This window comes from Macaca mulatta, chromosome 3 (genome assembly GCF_049350105.2).
Source record: "Macaca mulatta isolate MMU2019108-1 chromosome 3, T2T-MMU8v2.0, whole genome shotgun sequence".
NCBI classification, from domain to species: domain Eukaryota; kingdom Metazoa; phylum Chordata; class Mammalia; order Primates; family Cercopithecidae; genus Macaca; species Macaca mulatta.
Genome location: NC_133408.1, coordinates 100,152,888 through 100,176,289, shown reverse-complemented (window position 1 = coordinate 100,176,289; position 23,402 = coordinate 100,152,888). Strand labels below are relative to the sequence as shown.

The 23,402-nt window shown below is 43.1% G+C and overlaps 1 protein-coding gene and 1 long non-coding RNA gene across 4 annotated transcripts in view; one reads left to right on the top strand and one right to left on the bottom strand.

Moving 5' to 3' along the window:
• Positions 1-10,645, bottom strand: part of JAZF1 (JAZF zinc finger 1) — a 346,283-nt gene extending 335,638 nt beyond the window's left edge. For both annotated transcript variants that reach the window (XM_077996985.1, XM_028845920.2), the window contains exon 1: positions 10,336-10,645. Coding sequence is in view for 1 of the 2 variants with exons in the window: in XM_028845920.2 (XP_028701753.1) it covers positions 10,336-10,450 (115 nt within the window). In the remaining variant the exon portion in view is untranslated. The remainder of the gene's footprint in view (positions 1-10,335) is intronic.
• On the top strand, positions 9,801-23,024 carry LOC100428431 (uncharacterized). 2 transcript variants are annotated; one of them, XR_013415423.1, is made up of 5 exons: positions 10,728-11,040; positions 11,352-11,480; positions 19,565-19,718; positions 19,897-20,024; positions 22,866-23,024. It is a non-coding gene; the product is annotated as an uncharacterized LOC100428431 (long non-coding RNA). The 2 variants fall into 2 exon arrangements; XR_003728190.2 differs by lacking the exons at positions 10,728-11,040; positions 11,352-11,480 and adding an exon at positions 9,801-10,412 and having other exon boundaries at positions 19,897-19,989.
• The last annotated feature ends 378 nt before the right edge of the window (positions 23,025-23,402 follow it).

Here is a 23,402-nt window from a genome sequence, read left to right as displayed (position 1 = left end):
GAGCACTGAGGGTTTTCAGTGCTTAATTCACAATGTTTACAGTTGGAGCCCGTATGTATGTACCGTTGGTCAAAAAAAAAAATCTTTAAAATAAAGTACATGAGCTGAGCACTGGGCCATGTGCCTGCAATCCCAGTTACCAGAAGGCTGAGGTGGAGGATCGCTGGAGTCCAAAAGTTCAAGATCAGCCTGGGCAACATACCAAGACCCTGTCTGAAAAATAATAATAAAGTAAAGTACATGAACATAATTACATGATTTCAATTTTGGAAATCTGAAGCAAAAGAGAAGTTGGTGTGTGTGTGTGTGTGTGTGTGTGTGTGTGTGTGGGTTAGGTATTGCATTTGTCAGGAGAACCTATCCTTAAATAATCATCAGTGAGGGAGAGAAATCCAGTTAGCATCTTTAGACAATTCAGTAATTACAACCATTTTAGAACTGCCAAAGTATTGTTTTCATTGTTGTTACTGTGATGGGATGCTCATGGACCCTCCTGTCCTACCTAAGCATTTTCTTCAGAAGTCTTGAAACATTCAGAAACATTTCTACCTCAACCAGACAACCAGCATCAACATATTTCATCAACCATCCATATTGCTCCCATCCACACTGCTCTTGGTGGAAATCCAGCCTTTCTGTATTTATTTCTGCAAGACTTTCAGGTGCTGAAGAGCCTTCAATGAAAATGCAAACGTCTTGTAAAAGATCACAACTTAGGGTGTAAAGGGCAAGTACGGAGTATATGGGCACACCTGGGAGCAAAGCTGTCCCTGGCTACCCCAGGCATTTTCCTGGCTGTTCTTTGCTCTGTGTCCTGGCTTCCTCCTGTGTTGCATGGGACTAACACTGTATAATGCATATTAAAGCAACTAGCCAGTAGGTACTGTGAAAGGAAAATCAATCTCGGGACCCCCCAAATAATAAATAATACTATTACTATCTCATACAAATAAGACTGTAAGAGCTGCTCAGGTTTGAAAAGCTCAAGTTAGTGAGATCAGGAGGATTCAAAATCCAATTCTGTGTTAACTTCACAGTCCATGCTTCTCACCACTCAGGCCTCTGCCTCCTGTATACCAAATACCCCTGGCAATTTAACAAGGAAAATCAATTTCCTTTTTAAATCAGCTTTTAAAAAAGTCTTTTTCAGATTCCCTTAATATAAACTACAGTGGACTAATTGCATAACTGGTATTTGTGTGAATGCCATAAACACATAAATATACAGCCCTCATAGATGCAAACCTACAGAAATTAATTTCAAAGATGTTTTTCACTGTCCAAAGTTACCTTTGTAATTTATTTTTTTCACAGCCCAAAGTACTTCTCAATTTTTATTTTCATACCATTTCTGAAAACACGTCTTGGGGAGGAGGATAGGATGATGACAAGACCCTGAGTTTCTGGGGGAGGAAACAGTGCACAGGAGGTGACCACACAGTTCAATGCACACCCCTGCTGGTGCAGCTGTGGGCAGGGGCAACAGGACAGAAAGGGAAAGACCTATTAAAATAATGATATTTATTGAGGTAAAAGAGGCTTTCTGTCCTGAAGGAAAATATTTCTGTTTTATACCAATATAAACAAACACTCTAGTTCATATTTCACTAGGTGTGGTATTTAATTAATATGGTAGCATATTTAACTCCAAAGGAGAAGGCAGTACGTATAGGATGGGGGTAATGTCTACTTCACAGGCTTGCTGTGAGGGCCAATGAAATAGTATACAAAAATTATTTAGCACAGTCTGTGGCAGATAGTCATGATTCCCGAACTGGGAATTCATGGAATAGACCCAAGTTTTGTGGGCCTGCAGATTCAGCCTTTTCTTATGAAAAAAACAAAAATTGAATGTTATAAAATGTTTAACAAAGTGATTATTTATTGAGATTAACAAATCACAACAAATCACAAAATTTTACAAGCTGCAATCCCAAAACATCCTAAAATCAGAATCCAGGAAAAGAACCCAGTATGTGTATTAATTAACTTCCTGACACACTGTTATAAATACTTCTTTTGGGCTGGATACTCTGACGAATCCTCATATCACAAAGACTTATATTCATACCATTTTCTACAGGGCAGAAAGATGACTCAATCTCCCCTCAAGCATGGGTGATCAAAATTTATTCCTAATTATTGATAATTCAGAAAATTTACTTTTGGCCTTATAGTTCTTTATTGGCAATGACATATACATTTTTAGGATTGTTATCAAACCTCTAATCACATCTCTTAATTTTCTTTCACATATGAGTCATAAAAACCCAGGACATTTCAAGTTTTCTCATGTAGTGACTAACTTTAAACATTCTTTTTATCAATGATACTCATTAACCAGTTTGTTGTCAGTATTTTTGGTATCAGGCATATTCATGTCAAATGAACAAGAATCTTAAACACAGAATTCTCATTAAAAATAGTGCATTTCTAATAGTATATTTGTATTACTGAGTATATTCCTAAAAGAAGAGAATTTTCATACTGACTACACTTAGATAAGAACTGAATCCTCCACGTAGAATCTTACACATCTAACAAGTGAAAGAATTCTCCACAGACCTGGCTCCATACACCATAAACCATCCCACAGCAGATGTCACGGTACCCATTAACACTGCAATGCTCTGACTCTCCCTTTGTGTAAGGACCCCAGGTGAGCTGGCACAATGGGTGGCGATCCTATGAAGCAATTTCTACACTAGGATGGCTACGGATAACTTGACACAGAGGTAACTGTGAACTGCATAAATACATCCCACTAAGCCCAAACGAAATGTGGCCCCAATTTGACTTCCCTCTAGCTATATCTCAAAAGCACTTTCAAGTCCAACGTCATCGAACCCAAACAGAAATGTGAGAGCAGGGAAGTCAGAATGAGAAAGAAAAACATTAAGTGATTGCTGTTAAAATCTTCTTCCAGTTTTACCAGTTATGATCTCACAAAGGCCCAGCTACATACACTGCTAGGGCTCCTCCAGGGGCCTGGAAAGTGCTAGGTGAGCCCTGGCAATATATTCAAAAATGGCAAGGAATGTGTTGTACAGGTGAGGGGCCCTGGGGCTGGAGCTTCATTAACTTCACAATAAATCTGCCTCTGTGGTCCCTATTATTATTCATCATTTATCTCAGTCTGTACATGTCTGGTCTCTCCAAATAAATTTCAAATCCTTAGAGATAGGAAGTACTGTCTTAAGCACTAACATATAAGAAATACTAAAAAATATGTGGCTGTCTTCACTATCCATGGTGATCTTAAAAGAGAGGGAAAAATGTATAATACAAATGTATATATACACACACATAAATATGTATACAAACATGTGGATATACATACACACATATATGTGCTATGTGTATAGACATATACATGTATTATTTATATATGTGTTAGATATCCTATATGCCTTTGTGTCTAAAATATATATTTATTTCTATATATCAATTATATCTATAATACCAAAAAAATGGTGAGTTTTTCAGTGTTATTAACCTGGTATCCAGACCATGTCCCTTCAAGGAGGTCTATCTCAGGCGAAAGTCACCACTGAAGTCTGGCAGGCAATAAACAGTGCTTCCTTGGGAGGCCCGTGGGTGAGCCGGGCAAGGGACAATGGCCATCAGGGGCTATCAGTGCTCTCTGGTGCTGGGCAGACGGTCTATTGTTAGTGACCCTAGAAGAGTCCCTCTGACTCCTGCCAAAGTTGAGAGCAATTGGAAAGACTTCACCCTTAAAGAGGATATCCACTAATCTGGTCCCTGCTCGCAGCTAGCTTTAAAAAAAAAAAAAAAAAAAAAAAAAAAAAGTAGGTGAAAACTACTGCCATGTTCCAGTGCTTACAGCGAGGGGAAAATACAATTTTCTTTACACCAATTAAATATATTAAATGAAAGGCACTTTTAAAAAATACACACATAATGAATTTCTGACATCTATGGTTTCCCATCTACAGATTCTAAATAAAGAACACTTTTCAATTTAATATGTTAGCCAGGTCAACATGGAAACAAAATGTGTATCTACAATCCAGCAGGTATTTCTTTGTATGCAGGACACGTCTGCACTGTTAAGATCTAAAGGCAGGGGTAAGAATGGGGTAGAGAAATATAAGGAAATGTGGAGTATGTATGATTCTTGCCCTAGAAGCAAAAACTAGAAAAGGAAGATTTTTAAGGAATTCAGAAACAATGCTCTACAATACCAGGCCTCTGGCTTCTCAACAGTCCCAGGGAAGCCCCTCATCAAGTGTCACCAGCCTGTACCAGCCTTAAGGCGTCCTCATTGTCATATACAGGAAGAATTGGGTTTTCTCAAAACAGCTGTCAGTTTGTATTTCCAGAACTGTCAACGTAGGAGATATCTCTGAAATATATGAACGCTAAAGAAAACCATTTTCTGAAGAATATGGAGGTTTCTGTCAACCCAGTTACATGCAGAGTTTTGGTGTCTGTACATTTCGGTCACATGTCAGAAAATGTGTATACCAAATGAAAACAATTAGAAGCTTGTGAAACTTATGAGACAGGATGTTCAACAGTGATGTTTTCTGAAAGATGATCTGACTGTTTACAGGTGAGAAGAGGCTTATGCAAAAACCAGTGAAGACAGAGTTTTGGAGACTGCCATGAAGTTTCAGATTTCGGGTTCCCTTATCCTGCCTATGGTGTGTGTGGGTGTGTGTGCGTGTGTGTGTGTGTGTGTATGCACATGCATTTAAAATTTCTCCTAGCACTACACCTGGGGGCTTCTCGGGAACCCTGGGAGTAACAGTGAGATCTTGCCGCCAAGCCACAGGGTGCAGGCAGAGAACAGGGCAGGCAGCAACAAGCCTTTCATTCATTCATTTGTTCATTCAGTCATTCCTTCTCCCCACAGGAAGTGTTCTCAAGGGAATGCACCCACAGGCCCAAGGCACAGTGCCTCTTTCTAGTCCTGGATTTTTTCAAATAAATTCAGGCCACAAGGAAAGGCCATGTTGGAGGCCGCTGGCTTTAACACCACTTTCCCAGTCCACTGTGGCAAATGCCTCTGCCAGGGTATAAAGTGCCTCTGGCCACACAAAAGAGAACGTGGCCAGAGGCTGCAATACTACCGCTAGATTGTTGAGGGGTCTCCTATTTCCCGTTGTCAGTCCTTCCCAGGAAGAACCCAATGATGTCACACAGTTATAAAATGCCCAAAACAATACCACAAATAGGTGGATACAACCCATGTTAATCTCGAAGGTAGACTTTAACAGTAGGATTACATATTTATTTAGCAGATACACAAATGGCAAGAAACTACATGACGTAGACAACTTATTATTGTAGATAAATACTTCACATATATTATCTCACTTAATCCTCATTAACCACTCCGTGAGATGGGTGCTGCTACTATCCTCATTTTACAGAGGAGGCACAGTACGGTTAATTTGTCCCTGGTCATACGGCTGACAAGTGGCAGACATGTGTGTTCAACCCCAAGCAGTCTGGGTTCACTATGCCACTGCTCAGATGACCTTCATGTGGAGTTCAGTTACTTTCTAAAGGAGGAAACACAGACCAATCGTGTGAGGGGAGGTGAGGAGGGGACTGTCGAGTTCTTCACCTAATTGGCAACTGGCATAGGCTCAGCTTTGCATACCTGTCTGGAATTCAAATCTCCAAATCATACAAACCAGCCACGAAAGCTTAGGCAATTATAAACTGTTCCTTAGTTTGCTCACCTAAAAGTGGGAGTAATAAGGGCCAATGACAGACTGTATGACTTATCTATTTAGTACACTGTGGTGCTCCTTTGAGAAGATAATGCAAATATTTACTAAATCATCTTAGGAGCTAAATTCTATATTTTTGATAGTAAGTGGCCTGATTTTTCTTTCCGGAAACTTTGACCTTTATTAATTAGATGGTTTATAAATCTATACTATGAAATGAAGCACTATAGCTTTATTACCTGGGTTTTGGAGATGAGGAAACTAACAAGTAGAGACTCACAACAAGAAACCTGTTGATATTTGGAGTTAAGAACCAAGTTATAGCTAATGCAAGCCATTCTTGGTCAGTGAGACTCTGCCCCTTAACTGGGCCCTTGCAGGGAAATCTCTTTCAATAGCAAAGCTGAGAGTCCTAACATCTGAGGAGAGTTCTGAATGACCTGCTAGTCTGGTACTATCACACGAATAACTGAATTGGGTCAGATTCCTGTGTTTCTATTCAAGTGGTGCAGTCCTGCCTTGGGGCCTGTGCACTGCTGGCTCCCGGAATGTCCTCACGGCTAACTCTCACACCTCCTTCGAGGTTTTGTCTCCCATATCAGCCTCTCGGCAAGGCCCACCCTGACCAATCTATTTAAAATTCCAATACCTTCTCCTCCCAACCCTCCAGACCCTGCTCTAGTTTTTCTCTTTTCTGTATCATTAACCACCTCCCAACATACTGTATATCACATACTTCAATTGTTTATTGTCCGGCCCCCTACCCTAGAATATAAACTTCCTAGAGTGGTATCTTCATTTTGTAAACCAAAAAATATCAAGTGCTCATAACTTTGCCTGGCATAAAGCAGGGACTCAATATATTATTACATAAATAAATTCAAAATGCAGAGGTACTTCTAAAAATGCACCAAATAAATAAGAATGATTCAACAGTTGTGTTTCTGAGACGAAAAGTCATACGATTTCACAGCACTGGGATGCAGGATTGCAGCAGGCATTTCATGGGCCTGGGGCATGACCTTCAGTGCTAAATTTAGTGCTCCTGGTGTTTCTAAGATTCCCGGTTACCAGTTTAACTTCATCTATCTAGGATGTTCATACCAAGAGTGTTTCTACAAACTCAAATACCTACTCAAAATAAGAAGCAAGCAAATCCGGACCTGCTTTTCCCACCTCCATGTAACAGACCCAGACCTATGAATGAATTGATAACAAAATTGATGGAGAAGCACTTCACAGTTGCAGGGCTATGGGATTTCTAGGCAATTTAAATTTAAGTGGGAATGGGGGACAGTTTTAGCTAGGATATTCAGTGTGTACACTGAGACAGGTACTCCAGTACTGAACCAGCAGTGAAATGCAAGAAAGAAAACAGGAATACCAGTACAGCACCCTTCCAGGAGGGAAAAGAGCTAAAACAGTGGATGGTGAAAATCACACTTCCCTTGGTGCCAAAGCCCCAAATCCTTGTTCATTATGGGGAGAGGAAAATAGTTAAAAACAAAAGTTAAGCATACACGTATAAGATAACAGAGAGTTATTCTCAACTTAATGTGCTTAATTAATCCAAACTAAACATAATACTTTGATAATGAAAAATACAGGCCTTGAAAAATCTGCCAAGCAAGAAACACACCACATTCCCATAAATGTTCATTTTATCGCTGTTTAAGGGTTTTTACTAGCGGCTAAAGGTAATAACCCAGATAGGCCCCCAAAATGGAACGCTCGACTAAGCATATCTCTAATACTCATGGTTGCTAAATAACAAGACTGCTTAACAAATTAAAAGCAAAATAACACATCTCTTATTTTTTTCCTGAATCTTTTTAAGGTAACCACTCACCAACAGACATGAAATCAGTAAGTCAATCATTAAAAATAACAGTCTCCAAACTCTTATAGATTGAATTACAAACGATAAATATCACATAACAATACCAGTCTAGAACTTTCACTAAATGCTTTATATTTTCACCCATGTCTCTTCATCAAAAGTGTATTATGACACTATCTACTAATCGGGATATTTTTATTCTTTCTTAAGATCAATTCTTACTTCTTTCTGCATATAGGGCTGCCTTTGATAGTAAAGGGCCTCTCCCCAGCAGAGGTGTATAATAGTTTGAGCCTCTTCATCCTGGGAATTGCAAGTGTTCATTCATTTTAACATTTGCTTTTCATAAAGTTTGCTGGTTCAAACTATTTTCAACTGTGTTAGCCCTGCGACACAGTTCGCCTAGGTCACTGCTATTGCTGTAAACTTAATTTTTTCATATTTTCACTATTAAAAGGACAACACTAGCCTTCTGGGAATGAGATAGCATTACTTCAAAGTTGAGTTTTAGAAAATGTATCGAACTCTTAACCTTCTTTAAAAAATGTGTGCAAAATATTAGGACAATTTCTACACTTAAAAAAACCTCATGACTCACCAAGTTTTAGACCATCTCATACAAACTCCTCAAGAAGGATAACTGTCTTTAACACATCTTAATAAATAGAATTTATACTGTCTTTTAACCAGCTTGTCTAAGTAGGCAGGCAATGGGGTAAAATTATTACTCAGCTTACATAAATTATAGTTTATTCTGAAATAACTGTTAGCAAGAATGAATGGGATATGCAATGACAGCCTTCCTTAAGTCAAGAGATATTTATTTATATTACTTATATCATACATATGAATTTATAGCATTATTTATATTTCTTATTTTTTACTTATTATTGGGAGTAAGGGGAAGAACTTAAACTAGTAACATTTCTACCAGAACTTCACAGTACTGGTGTTTTCGCTTTATTTTAAACTAGCCATCATGAAAAATCTGATTTAATACTTTAAAGCACTTTCAGTAATGACTATTCAATCACGATATGAATCAGCAAATTTGTTGCTCCATTAAACTGCTTTTAAGACTACCAAAACTTGCCCAGCTCTTCTGTCACACCTTTAGCAGAGGAAATGGAAGAAGCTATTACAAGGACACCTGAAAACTTGAAAAGTTTCAAAACGTGGACAATTACTCAACAGAATTTTCTTCTGAAAGACATTTTGTAGACGTTTCCCATGATTATCTCCTATTCCGGATGGCCCATCAAATCACATTCTAAACAGGCATTCAACACTTATTAAGCACCCACTGTGTGCAGAGACAGCACTATACTAAGCAAAGGAGCATAGGGTTCTGCCTCATTTTATTCCTGCATAAATACACAGCAGTCGTGATTTATTCTCTCAACTTTGTAGAAACGTGAGCTGCATCCACATGGCTGAATCCATGGCATTCATTTGGACTTCCTGGGGGCAATTTACAGTTTCTCTGGATTAGACAGCCCCATTGGGACACCACTCGGACCCTTCACCTTCCAGCCCACGCAGGACAATTCGCTGGCGTCGACCACACCTTCCGCAGGTGGTTGGACCGCCTGAGCCAGATGCACCCGGCCCACCTCCCTTAGCAGCGGTTCCGAATAGAAGTGTGAAAATGTGTGCAAGGACTTCTGCAAATCAGAGGATTTGTTGAAAGGTCCAGGGGTCCAGGCGTGAAGGGAAAGTAGCCACCCCGCGGGGCGCCCTCTCCCCGGCGTCCCCCGGGCCCGGGGCACTGCGCAGGCCGCCGCCGGTCCCAGGGCGCAGCCAGCGCACCTCGGGCCTAGCACCATTAGAAAGGCAAATCGCAGAGCCGGGGTGCATTTAAATCCCCGGCCATGGGCCCGGGGGGTGGCTCTCCAGCGGACGCTGCCGCAAGGGCCTCCAGGGCGCGTCGACCCCGGGGCGCTGGGCGCGGCCCGCGGGCGCACCCAAGACCTCAGCCCGCAGCGCCCGGGCGTCCGCGCCAGGCCGGGGCACGGGAGGGCACCCAGAGCCCCCGGGCCCGCGTCCCCGGCCCCGCCCGGGTCGCTCGGCCGCCTCCCAGAGAGAGGGCAAGCGCCCGGGCCCCCGCCCGCGGCCGCCGGCCCCGGCCCCCTCCCGATGCACCACACCTAGCAACCGGCGCTGACAGGACGCAGTGGCGGCGGCGGCGGCGGCGGGAGGAGGAAGCGGAATGGCTGCCGCGGTGGAGCCACCCCCGCCCCCCCGCTCCACCTCCCAGCGGCTGCAGCCGCCGCCGAGCCCTGACAGCTCGAGCCGGGGCGGAAGCGCCCGGCTGCGTGCAGCGCCCGCCCCCCGCTGCCCTCAGCGCCTCGGGCTGCTCCGACCACCCGGGCCAACTAACTCCGCGCCCCTGCCCAGCGCCCGGCGCCCGCCGCCCGCCGCGCCCTCCGCCCCGCGCCCCGCGAGCCGGCGCTCGGCCCCGCCGCCGCACCCCCCGCCGGCCCGCCGCGGCGCTCCCCGCTCCCACCACTTCGCAGCCCGCGTGCACGCCCCTGAGTCCCCCAGCCGCCAGCCCGCCCGCCCGCGGCACCTCGGGGCGCCCGCCCCCTCCCCCACCCCACCCCAGACCGCTCCCCGCCCCCCCGGCACCTCGCGTCCCCGCATCCCGCCACCCCCACCTCGGGGCTCGCACGCGCCCTCCCCGGCCCGCTGCCTCCCTCCCTGCGGGCCACCCCTGGCCATTCCGGGGCTCCCCGCCCAGGCAGGAGTTTCCGCGCGCCTGGCACCTCCGCCCACCCCCGGGCCATTTACCGATGTGGTTGTCCTCGATGTGCTCGATGAGGTCGGCCAGGGTGGGGAAGTGGAGTCCGCAGCCCCCGAATCGGCAGGTATTGGAGAAGAAGGAGGCGGCGGCGATGCCTGTCATGGTGCTACATCGAGAGCCCCCCTGGTGTCGGCTCTGCGAGCGCCGGGCGGGCGAGGGAGGGAGGGAGGCCGGGTGGGGTGAGGAGAGGAGGGGCTGGGGGAGGGGGAGAGAGGCGGGGTGAGGGGAGCGGCGAGGACGGGACGGAGGGAGAGGGGGCGAGAGAGATGGAAGGAGAGCAAGGAGCCACCGGGAGGCAGAGGGGAGGCGGCGGCTGCGGCGGCGGCGTCGGGAGCGGCGCGGGGAGGGCGGGGGCGGGGGCGGGGGGGAGGCCGCCGCAGCTGGGAGGAGGGACCAGGGCGCGCGGCTACAGCTGTGCGGCCCCAACCTCAGCGCCCGGACCCAGGCCTCACCTGCGAGCCCTGCCACCAACTTTATCTCGCTAGGCCTGCCCTTTACAGCTTGCGATCCGTGCCATCTGTTTGGAGCCTCCTTGGTTATGTATATGACGTTCTTAATGCACCCACATGGATTAATTACACCTACCTTCCTGCGAGGAGAACTCAGGGAGTTACCCTGGCCCCTCTCGGGGACATTTTTTTGTACTCAGCCACCTGTCTAGGTGTGACACATTCACAGGGGACCCGGGAAAGGTAATTGTGTGCACCTTCTTCTTTAAACCTTCTTTAGAAAAAGTCTGCATTCTCCGGAGGTTTGTACTAATTGATTTTAATGAAGCTTCCCTCTAGGCCAGAAGAAAATCTTAGCTTTATTTAAATTTCAAAATAGAGTGCTTGGTTGTCAAGTGCATTTGCCTGTGTTTTACATATGTACCACGTTTTTTATACTCCCTGCTCCTTCTAGGAAAACAAAAGCTAAAATAATTTAATCACCCGAAATTACAGCACCCCACTGCACCCACTCCACCATCTCAGGTGTGGTAATTAACCCAACCTCGTTTCAGCCACGGCAGAAAGGACGGTGCATTGGTTAAGGCTAGAAGGAATGGAAACAACGGCGAGGGAAATGGTGACTCTTATTTAAAAAGGAAGCGATTTCGTCCTGTGAGCATTTAAACCATAATGTTGACCAGGTAACCACTTAAGTTGAATTTAGTAGCTTCCCTGAAAACCAGCATTTTGCTGATTATCAATTACTTTCTGGTCCCCACCCCCTCCTCCAGTTGCAGTCATATTTCTGCTGTAAAGTGTCTATTTGCCATAGCAGTTTTCAGGTGCCTAAGAAATACTACACATTATCAGCAGTTTATGACCCAACAGTACATTTTTTATTAATATTAATATGTGCATACTGAATTTAGTATTTTTCCTTACGGCAAATTTCACTTACCCTCTGGTGCAGATAAATGGAGAAATAGTATTCCTCCCTCCATAAACTCTATGCATCCCTATCTAGTGTTATTTCTAATAATGGGATTGTTTGCTTTTCATGCAAGTTCTTAGAGTAAAGGTACATGTAATATGTCTGTTGCTACAGGAAGTTTTATGATCTGACCATCACGGGTATCATTTTCTCTTCTCATCTCTTCTGTCTTACAGCTCACAAGGTGACAAACTTTTGCTGAGATGAGATTTGGCTTGGGTGGGGCTGGGGCAGCTGTGTCTTGAAGTTCAGTTTGGTGCCAAGAATGGTTTCGTGGTCCCAATGAGGGAGGGGGCAGGGCCCTGGTGGGCCTGATAATGAGCCAGGGACCCAGTTGGCAGGGGACTGAGGCCAAGGCCAGACAAGGGTCTAAAGAGCAGGAGTTAGAATTCTAGATCTTGAATTAGAATTTTGGCAGCTGTGCAGTACATTCAGCTGCCCAATCTGGGAAGGCCTTCAACTGAGAGCAGGCAGAATATCTGGCAGGCACACATCACACCGAATGACATGGAAATGCAATACAAAAACTTCAGCCAAAAATGGTGCCAAAACAGCCACTCTTAGAGATGAGTGTGAGGCACCCCCACTGTGCAGCATCTGGGAGCCCCAATAGCTTTGAAGAAGTAGCAATTCTGTCCTCCGGAGGAAAAATTGTCTATATGGAGTTATTAACTCCCAAGAGTGTGGAGAGGTGGTTCAGGCAACAAAGTTCCAAGATGGAAAGTGCCGGAAATGTGCAGGTGAAAGATGAAGGAAGTAAGGGGCCTGGGTTTCACTAATGCATGGCTTTCTACTACCTCCTGTCAGTTTCACTATTCCTAAAATAAAACCTTGCTAGACCAAATTGAAAAAATAGATTTTTTTTTTAAATGAAGTGAGCTAAAATAACTTCCGAAGTAAATCAAGATTTTGATTTTTAAGACAAAATTATTTTCTCTACCTTGGATAATTATTACTATTTTATAAGGAATCAGTTCATTTTGCCTGAAAATAATCCACCCTACTACTTCTTCATATATGACTGAAGCTTTGTTTATGTGTCATTCTGCTTATACTAGTTTTTAAAAATCTGTATACTCTAGGCATTTCTGGTCTTTGTATAAGATACATGATTATGATCTCTTAGATCTGGAAGATGCTCTGGCTGTCAGAACCACTGGTTTTGGAAATGTGGTAAACTGACGCCAGGGGCATCAAGCAAGTTCTCCCAGGTGCACACAGTTTTTTCTCTGTACTCGTGGTGCATTTAGAAGGCATTGATAAACAATAGAAGGACAAATATATAGATAGTAACCACATGCAAAGTTTTTAAAAAATTGCTAATAGCATGCTTACCTTTCTGTACTTACATTTTTAAAGTGTTTGTTTCAAGGATACTCCTTTAGATAAAGTCAACATCTAAGCTACAAAAATATATAAAACAAACAATTCAACTTATTGCATCTGAGAGAGAAGGTGATGACTGACATACCTCTGTACTTGCAAAAAACATTTATCTGTCTGATTTGGGAAGTAAAAATATTTGAAAGGAGAGGGACAGTGAGGGAACTGAGAAGTCAGAATGATATGACAGTGGCTGTAGACAAGAAGCATTCTCTGGGTTTAAGAGCCTTCCTTGAAAACATGTGTCTCTCCCCAGAGCCTAGTGCCTCCCAATGTGTAGGCACAAAGTATGGATGTGCAGTGGCCCCACAGTGTGGTACTTAGCATTACAAATGGTTTGAGATCCCATAACAGTCTCTCCAAATCCAGCATGTCCAGTGCCCTCGAGATGGGGCAGCTGCCGGAAGGTGTGAATCCACTGGTCTAATGGAGCCAACTGAAGACACTGAGGATCCTGCTTCATACAGCTGTCTGTCCTCCACATGCAGGAATTGGTTTATTTTGGCATACCCTGATAATCAAAACCGTGCACTTCCTGTGTCCTGTGTGGACATCTGTTAACGATGCAAGAGGATCTATATGAACATTAGATTCTATCTTGAATCTAACTCTATACTGCCTTCAACTCTAGCTTTCTCTGGCTTTTTAGATTGTTTTCCAGGTCCCTCTTGAGGTGCTTTTCAGGTTTACTAGATATTTCTTCTGTTGTCACCACTGTGTCGAATGAGCAGATCATGAATCTCGGTCTTCTTCAGCTCATGCAAGTCTGTGGACACTTACAATGTCTGATGTTCCCCGGCTCTTGAATACTAAGGCTGCCACTTCCACCAACAGCAACCTTGGGCTCAATGGCATGCCTTCTTTAGGCTCCATCTTCTTCTAAGGAGGATGATGTCTATTCCAGGTTTTATTGTTTAATATTTATGCAACCAAGTTCTCTGTATTGATTTTATTCCAGCTCAGAAATGAATCAGCTTTATCTGCTCTCTGCTGATTAATTTTCATTTTGTCCCCCAGTCTCATTTTGCCTAGGATTAAGAGCTAGCCTTAGAATGAGTAATGGGGGTATTCTCGTTAGTTGCCACCAGCGACCTCATGAGTGTTAGCCCCTAGCTCTCCACCTGGCTCCTCCTGCCTACTGACTGTATACGTAGTTATGGCATTTATTTCCAGTTCCTTTTAGGACTTTTCCAGAACTAAAATAGTAAAACACACCACCAATCACTGCAGTTCTAATTGAGCATCTTGGATGCATTCCCCTACGTTATGTGCTACACTGCTATCCAGATGATAACTCCAAACCCAAATCTGATGGGAGCCACTGCTGCTCAGGCCAGCCCAACCTGAGATTTAGAATAATGTTAACAAAAGCAGCTAAGCAATTACTATTTCATTTTTGCCTTTAACCTATCTTGATTGAACATCTATGCAAGGCTCCTGTTACACAACTCCAGAAAGCTCTATTTATATAGGCAACTGCATGAACAGTGACCCTGGGATCTGTGCAGCCTTGCAGTGCTGTTCCACCATGCAAGATATGAGGGATACAATTTGAATGAGACAAGCCTAGTCTGTCCTCACATGAGAGAGCACTAGGTGCTTTGCAAGGTCCTCCTCAATCTATTCTAAGGGTCTGCTAGGGGTGGCTTGGTTGGACTCCGTGTACTACCCTCTTGGCTGCTCTAGTATCTATTATTTCCCTTCTTTCCAGCTTTGGCTCACTCAGATGATAACTTCAGTTGCTGCTGACTGTATTGGAGGCACTAAGGCCACTAATGCTTGTAAAAGACTGCACAACCGTTTTTGCCCGAAGATGTGTTTTTAGGCATCACTGATTCTCACACAGCAATGCACAGTCTTGAGGATTTCTATAACTTCAAAGGCTACTAGCACCTTTTTTGTTGTAGCTTTTTGAGGTTTTACCAGCTCACACTATTGCAGTCCGTTTCCTCTAGGACTCAGACAAGTATCAATGGAGATTGGACTAGAAGATCAAATTGGGAATGCTACTCCATGATCTCATCTCCCCTGCTAGAATGTCTTAGTGGTAACTTTCACTACCAGAATAAGCTTCCTACTTTTCAATGACCAAAATTGATCTCTGCAGAAAAATTTGATCCCAGCCTTACCTCCTACAGTTTTCCCACGCGTACTGACAGTTCAAGATGTACCAAATCATTTTCGTTTTCTTTCTTCTTCTTTTTTTTGAGATAAGATCTTACTCTGTTGCCCAGGCTGGAGTACAGTGGCACGATCACGGCTCACTGCAGCCTCAACTTCCTGGATTCAAGCAATCCTCCCACTTCGGCCTCCTGAGTAGCTGGGATTACAGGTGCACGCCACCATGCCCAGCAAATTTTTTGTATTTTTTGTAGAGATGGAGTTTCGCCATTTGCCCAGGCCAGTCTCAAATTCTGGGCTCAAGCGATCCACCCGCCTTGGCCTCCCAAAGTACTGGGATTACAGGCGTGAGCCACTGCATGCTGCCATTTTAGTTTTCAAAATGCATTCACTTGTTCACACAAAAGCCACCTTGCCTTTCTTTGCAAATGTTGTGTAGCCTGCCTGGAACATTCTTTTTCCCTCTTCCCCATTCCCTCCCCCGAATATACTGCAGCAACTCAGCATGTAATCTCCTCCAGGAAGCCTTCCCTATAACTGCCTCCTCTTCCTTCCCTGCTGAGCTGGATGCCTATCATCTGTGTTCTAGCCAAATTCCCTCTGCATCAGATTCTGACTGCTGGCTTACTGGTCTTCCATCTCCTGTGTACCAGTAGTTCTCAAACCTTTTGATCAAGAATCCACTTGATCTCATTAATATTTATATTTATTTATAAATTATATACAGGAGCTACTTTTCACATATTGTATGTATATTATAGGCTAGACACAGTGACTCACGCCTGTAATCCCAACACTTTGGGAGGCTGAGGTGGGAGGACATTAGAAGCCAGGGGTTTGAGACTAGCCTGGTCAATATAGCAAGACCGTATGTCTGCAAAAAATTAAAAAATTAGTTGGGTATGGTGGTATACCCCTGTAATCCTGGCTATTCAGGAGGCTGAGGCAAGGGGGGAATAACTTGAACCCAGAAGTTCAAGGTTACACTGAGCTATGATCACACCTCTGCACTCCAGCCTGGGCTACAGAGCGAGATTCTCTCTCTAAACCAAAAACCAAATGTAGTATGTATATTATGAAATAAACTCTTTTTTAAACGTAGGAATAGAAGGCCTGGTATCTTCATACTATACTGCAGAGTATTGCCTGGCCCACATCCTGGGGTAAATGTATTCCTCCTTGGAGGCCTCTGCACTTGATGGTAGCCTCCTTGAGGAAAGAAACTTTTTTTTTTTTCTTTTTTCTGGAGTCTCACTCTGTTGCCCAGACTGGAGTGCAGTGGCACGATCTCAGCTCACCGCAACCTCCGCCTCCTGGGTTCAAGCAATTCTTCTGCCTCAGCCTCCTGAGTAGCTGAGACTACAGGCGCGTGCCATCATACCTCCCTAATTTTTTGTATTTTTAGTAGAGACGGGGTTTCACCGTGTTAGCCAGGATGGTCTCGATCTCCTGACTTCATGATCTGCCCACCTCAGCCTCCCAAAGAGAAACTATCTTTAGGCCTGCACTGCTCAATAAAAGTTGTGTGGAAGTATAGTTCAGCACTGTGATAAGGCAGTGTGCTAAGATTTCAGTTTTCAATGTTAAAGTTATTTCTAACAATTTGTTACTGTTCTTCTCTTATGTAGCATCAAGGAAAGAGTCTTTAGTCTCTTAGCTTGGATAGATTACAAGTCATTCCTTCCTGTGATTGTGGATCCACTTTTGACGAGACCTCTTTCTAAGGTCTAGTGCAATGACTGTGCTGTGCCAATAACAGGCACTTACAAACTGCTTGTCTCATTTATTTTGATGATGCTGGTTTCCTAGTCTCTGCTGACGCAAAGCCATTCAACTGGACAGAGATAAGCAGGGAGCCGTTCAGTCATGACATGAGATCTGACACTAGCTCTCCTTTTGTAGACTGACTAGGATATCTTTCCCTTTCACAGATGTTCAAATTCACTATAATGATTATTTTAAATAACTATTACTACATTCATTGAGTGCCCACTGTTGGACTTGATGCCTTAACACAGAGCAGTTCTTAAATCCTGTGAGGTAGACAAATGCTATGCCCAAACTATGGATGAGAAAAAACAAGATCCTGGGAAATGAGGTAACTTGCTGAGGTCCTTAAAGCTAGTAAGTGCTGGAACTAGGATTTGAACTCAGCTCTGTCTGACTCCAGAGTCCTGGCACTTAACACTCTATCCATACTTGAATTTGTGGATTATAGAACACTTTTGTTCTCTCCCCTTGAATCTGGGGGCAGGCCCATGCTCACATAAATCACAGACACTGGGCTAGAGGGGCAAAAGCATCCTAGTTTGCCAAATGCGTTAGGTGAGGATACTGAGAATCAGGATGGGGATTTGATGATGGAGATGTCATGAGGCCTCCAGCAGGAACTGAAGCTCTTGGCTTGTCTTTTGCCCTCTCCTTCTCTGTTGGGAGGTCCTCTCATTGCTGTTACCAAGCTTGTTTCTGGTCTTAAATGCCTTATTTTAAAACTAAACTTTATAGAGATATCAGACTTTTAAAAGATACCCTTATGTTGCCCTTCACCCTGTTCCTGACAACCTCCACTCTGTGCCTTCCTGTTGGTGATTTTGGGGTGGAATAGGGAACACAGGCATCACCTATCATGAGGAAAGGTGACCCTTTTGTTTTCGTCATGCTCTTTGTCTTTGCTCCTGTTTTGTAAGGACTTAACTCATGTTGTCTTTCAGCCAATTGTTTGGCATAATTATATTTTCTGTTGCAATTTTAGTTCCCAGAGTCACAGAACAAACAGTCCCATTAAACATCATCTCAAAGGGCTCTGCAGCTCAGTCCCTTCTTTTGCAGATCTGGACCAATGTGGAGGCTACTTTTGCCTTACAGAAAATGGACCCAGATTCCAGTCATTTCTCTAGGAAATGACTTTCCCCCTGGGTTTTATAACTCAATTTGCCTTTCTGTAATTTTCATCCCATTATGTGTTTGCCAAGATAAATGATTCTTTCTTCTCTGTATTGCCTTATATATGTAATGACTTTTCTTATTTATAAGGCCTCAAACTCAGAAACCTTAGAGTCAAACAGGATGCAATGAGAGAAGAGGTGTGTGAATGCACGTTTGTATTGTGTGAATGGTGGGGCAATGGTGACCTGGACAGAACTGTTCTTTTAAAACACTGGAAAGCAAACACATTCCACCTGCAGCCCACAGTTGGCCCATGAGCCTTCCAGTTTGCAATCTCTGTTTTTCTTTCCATGCCACAGTGCCCAAATTAGATTACTCTTATTGCCACAACAGCCCAAGAATATCCAGATTAATTATTTCTCATCACTGTGAGATGTAATCTAATTCTTGTTGTAAACAATTCAAGAAGGGTCCTTTGCACCTTAAACAGATCTTGAAGATAATATCTGAGCTGCCCAGGTAAACGGTCATATCAGAGGGAATAAATAGTTGATAAGGACTGTCTTCCTGGTTTTAACATTTCTTGGTTTTCAGCATCTTTCTGTATTACCCAGTGCAGATCAAAGTCATAGGACATTTTCAACAAGCTGACTGTATAAATACTCCAAATTTATCTCTAAAGTGAGTGACGTAAAAGATAATGTTGTATAGCACCTGACCAGTCTTCATCTATAAAATAATTAACAAAACCCTTCAGTTGGTAGGTTTGGGCTGCCCAGTCTTTGAGTATTCCCTCTCCTGTGTCTGCAGCTCAAAGTCACATTGCTCGCAAGATATTCTCTTTAAAAATGTATATAGTAAACAAACATTTTAGATTACAGTCTTCAGGGTTAGAGCCAACTCATGATTCCAATTTCTCTCTCATTCGCCATTAACATTCTCACTCTCCCCTTCCCAATCCAGCGTCCCTCCCCTGCTACCTTTCCCTGCCTGTCCCCGACCCCCTGAAAATATGGTGACTTTTCAGGATTGATTCTTGCATGGGGCCTATGCATGGAGAGTGTTTGGTATCGTGTTTGAGAAAGTTGCACCAGAGAAGAGAATTCAAGAAAGAAACAGGAAAAAGGAAATTGGGAAAGAAAACTAAAAAAGGGCAGAAGCAAAGGTTGAGAGATCTTTTCTGTCTTCTCTCTCCTGTGCACCAAAGTCCTGCAGCAGAGGAATCCGCTCTTCAGATAATCCCTATACTCGGTCTCTTATTCTTATGAACCACAATCAAATTTGCCTCTTATCTTCCTTATTATGTACCCTGATCCAAAAGACTGATCAGAGGAAAGGTCTTCACAAAAGTTCAGTGTTGAAAAGACCTAGATCCTAATACCAACTCTTTTTTTTGACTTGCAGATCATTAACCTTGGGGAAGTCGCTCAATCTCTCTGACACTTCCTTACCTACACACTGGATATAACAGTACAGATCCTATCCAACTTCTGGGGATGAAATGAAATGCTGCATGTGAAAACACACTGGAAACTATAAAATGCTAATCAAAGATGAGGTATTACCATTATTATCTCTGAATCCAGTGCTACAAATGCTATGGCATGTGGTCATCTAACCAAATTTTCTTAGATTTTTTTGGAGGAGTGGGTGGGTGTTACAGTCTGGTGCAGCAATAAGGTAGAGCTTGAAGTTATAGGAAGGAAACTTTAAGTTGCCAACCATTGCTATTTCAGAGACATCATGAGGATGTGAAATCACTTTGGAGCATACCTGCTTTATTTTGAGATGAGCCATTTGAGTGGATCCTTTTGAGTGATGTAGACATAGTAAGACACTTATTATTCTCGGGGAAGTACAACAGGTATTGTTTTAGTTTTGGTTTTGGTTTGTTTGACTGGGGCTTGAGGTTTCAGCACTGCAGGCAGCTGGAATCTTGCTGCCAAAATGTTTGGTTCGGGAGGTGGGCATGTGGCCAGAAAGTCCCATCAGAATTAAGTTCAGTGCTTTTATCCAGTGGTTATCTGCATTTCTATCCAGATAAGCCTCTGCCTGCTCTCTTCTCATCATTTGAGAAGGAGGTACTTAGCCCAGTTGATGCTGGCAGACATCTTAAGACCATGAGGGACTTCTGCCTGAGGACAAAGCCAACTTAGCAGAATGCGGAATTAAGAGACCTCAGAGAAACTGAACTGGAATTCTGATAGAACTGTGCTGGAAGCCCACATTGGTCTTTGCTGTTACACGATCCAGTGATTCATCTTTATTGTACAAGCCAGTTTGTGTTGGGCTTTAGAGTACTAGATAGTGACGGTGAAGTCATCATCCTAAATGATACAGAGTTTGAAGGTTTCTGGAGAAGGGGTGGGAAAGTTTACACAGTGTTCGGGGAGCTTACTGAGAGGCAGCTGCCTGTCTCCTAATCTTTCTTAATGAGGTTCACCGCAGTGAACCTGCCTCTGATGGGCTAAGGTGGGGCCACGTATGATCAGCTGATGGAGAGAACACTGCAGGAGGGAGGCCTGAGCTATCACAGAGGAAGGAAGGCTGAACTGGGTCCTAGCATTGGGGTAGGGCTGTGGATAAAGCTGTGTCACTAAGTTGATGGCCATGGTATAGTCCGCAAATATGCCTATGTTCAGTTTTCACAGATTCTGCCAAACCATTTTCTAGAGCCAGGTTAGCAATTTACATACTCATCATCACTGGTTCAGAGTTCCCAGAGCATTTTACATTTACATTGTCTACAGGCTAAATACATTTCAAGTCTCTTAAGTTTTTTTTTTTTTTTTTTAATGCAAGTATAACAAAAGTGCCTGAATGCCTGCTGGTTCTAACCTATTCTCCATGAAATAGGAATATCTTAGCACCCCCATCAAAATTTGTCTTCCTGATATAGCAGTCATGTGGGGAGAGGGAAGGGGAAGGAGTATGTGGGGGGCAAATGATGAAGGGGTGGGTAATGGTAGGGAAGGTTGTTTTCTGCACAAGTAGCAGCCAGTCAAAAACATTTTATTACACTTAGGTTGATTCTGTGTCTTGGCTGTTGCAGATAGTGCTGCAATAAACATGAGAGTGCACATGTCTCTTTGACATGCTGATTTCATTTCCTTTGAATATATATCCAGTAGTGAGATTGCTAGATCATATGGTAGTCGTATTTTGAATTTTTTGAGGAACCTCCACACTGTTTTCCATAATGGCTGTACTAATTTGCATTTCCATCAACAGTGTATAAGAGTTCCCCTTCACCTGCATGCCACCATTTGTTATTTTTTTCTTTTTGCTAGTAGCCATTCTAGTTGAGGTAAAGTTATATTTCATTGTGGTCTGATTTGCATTTCCCTGATGATTACTGATGTTGAGCATTTTTCATAAATATCATCAAGGAATGAAGGAATAAAGAAAATATGGTATTTTCACTGCGATAGCCTGAGGAAAGAAAGAAAGAAATAGAGCAGAGAGAGAGAGAGAATGTGTTATTTATAAACAATGGGATACTATTCAGCTATAAAGAAAGAATGAAATCCTGTCATTTCCAGCAACATGGATGAACCCAGAAGACATTATGCTAAGTGAAATAAGCCAGGCACAGAAAGACAAATATTGCATGATCTCACTGAGGTGCAACTTAAAAGTTGATCTCACAGCTGCAGAGGCTGGGGAGGAAAAAGGGAGAGTGAGATGGGGAGAGATCAATCAATGGGTACAGAATTATGGTTCTATAGGAGAAATAAGTTCTGGCATTCTGTTACACAGTGATTCTGGCTAACAATATTGTATATCACAAAATAACTAGAAGAAAGGATGTTGAATGTTCTCACCACAAAGAAATGCTAAATCCATGAGGTGATGGATATGCTAAATACCTTGATTTGACTTTTACACAATATTTACATGTATCAAAACACACTGTACCCCATTGATATGTACAATTATGTGTCAGTTCAAAAGAAAACAACGTTCCATTATATTAAATTATTCAATATATGTTGATGAAACAAGCAATAAGATTTGGTATTATTGCTTTGATTTGGTAATATTGCTGGTTAATTTTTAAATTAATTTTTACTTAAGGTAATGCCTCAGTTATCTAAAAAATTCATTTCATTGGGCTTAGTTGTCTAGTGGCACGAGCTTGTTAAGCATGAAAGATTTACTTGAAGATGGAGGAGAGAGTTGATATAAATTTAATTGACTTAATATTTTCATTTAAATGTATATCTCCTAAAAAGCAAAACATGCAAACCGACAAAACTATGCATGTTCACTCAAATACTACCTAACATATTCCTATGTTGCCTTTCATGGGTTCCATCCTTGGAGTAGAGGGTGGCAGCCTCATAAATTGGAGTCCGTGTTTCCAGTGGCAATGTCTTTCACTGTCTATTAGGTAGGCTTGTCATATATGCTAGATTAATGGGATTATTATCCATCAGTGTTACCTGCCGGCCTTTGGGAGCTCATGAACAGAGCTCAGGAGTTCCTGAATTTTTCTATGAACTTGTTCCTGCCATGTTACAGTTGGCACTTTCAACAATTCCCATTTTCATGCATTCACAGACATCTTGTGGCAGAGACTTCTAGGTGCCTATCCAATATCTATTCTCACTTGCTCCTTAGTAACAGGATGAGAATAAAAACCATACTGACCCAACTGCTGGGCATTGTTTTCACTTGGCCCATCTTCCCTTCTGTTTCCAAGAGCACAATGTGACAGCCGGAATGACAGTAGCTATCTTACGAATGTGAGAATGTGGATCACACTAGATTGATGAACTGGAACTGCCCTATCAGCCCTGCACTGCCTACTTCTGGAATTCTCATTCTGTGAGAGAAAAATAAATTCCTATTTATTTAAACCACTGCTTCTCAGGTTTCTATTACTCATAGTCGAATGCAATTCTGGTATTCTAAATATTCATTCAATGTAATCCCCCATTTGATTTGTTCAACATTTTACAATTGACTTGGAACAGAAGTCTATACAACAGAAATGCGTACAACTCACTCAGGCTGCCTGACCTGGTCATGAAAGACTAAGCTTTAAAGGCTCTGCCAAGCCAAATTATCCACTATAGAACAAGGGGCTGAGTGGCAGGGCAGGTCCTTCTACTCCAAGGTAGGGTCAGAAAGTCCACAGGATGGAATCAAAAGTTGAGGTCTGAGGGTCATCACAGCAGAGCTCCCTGCCTGTTGTCATAGCAGGAAGGAGAGATCCATGACAATGTGTTGCGACAAA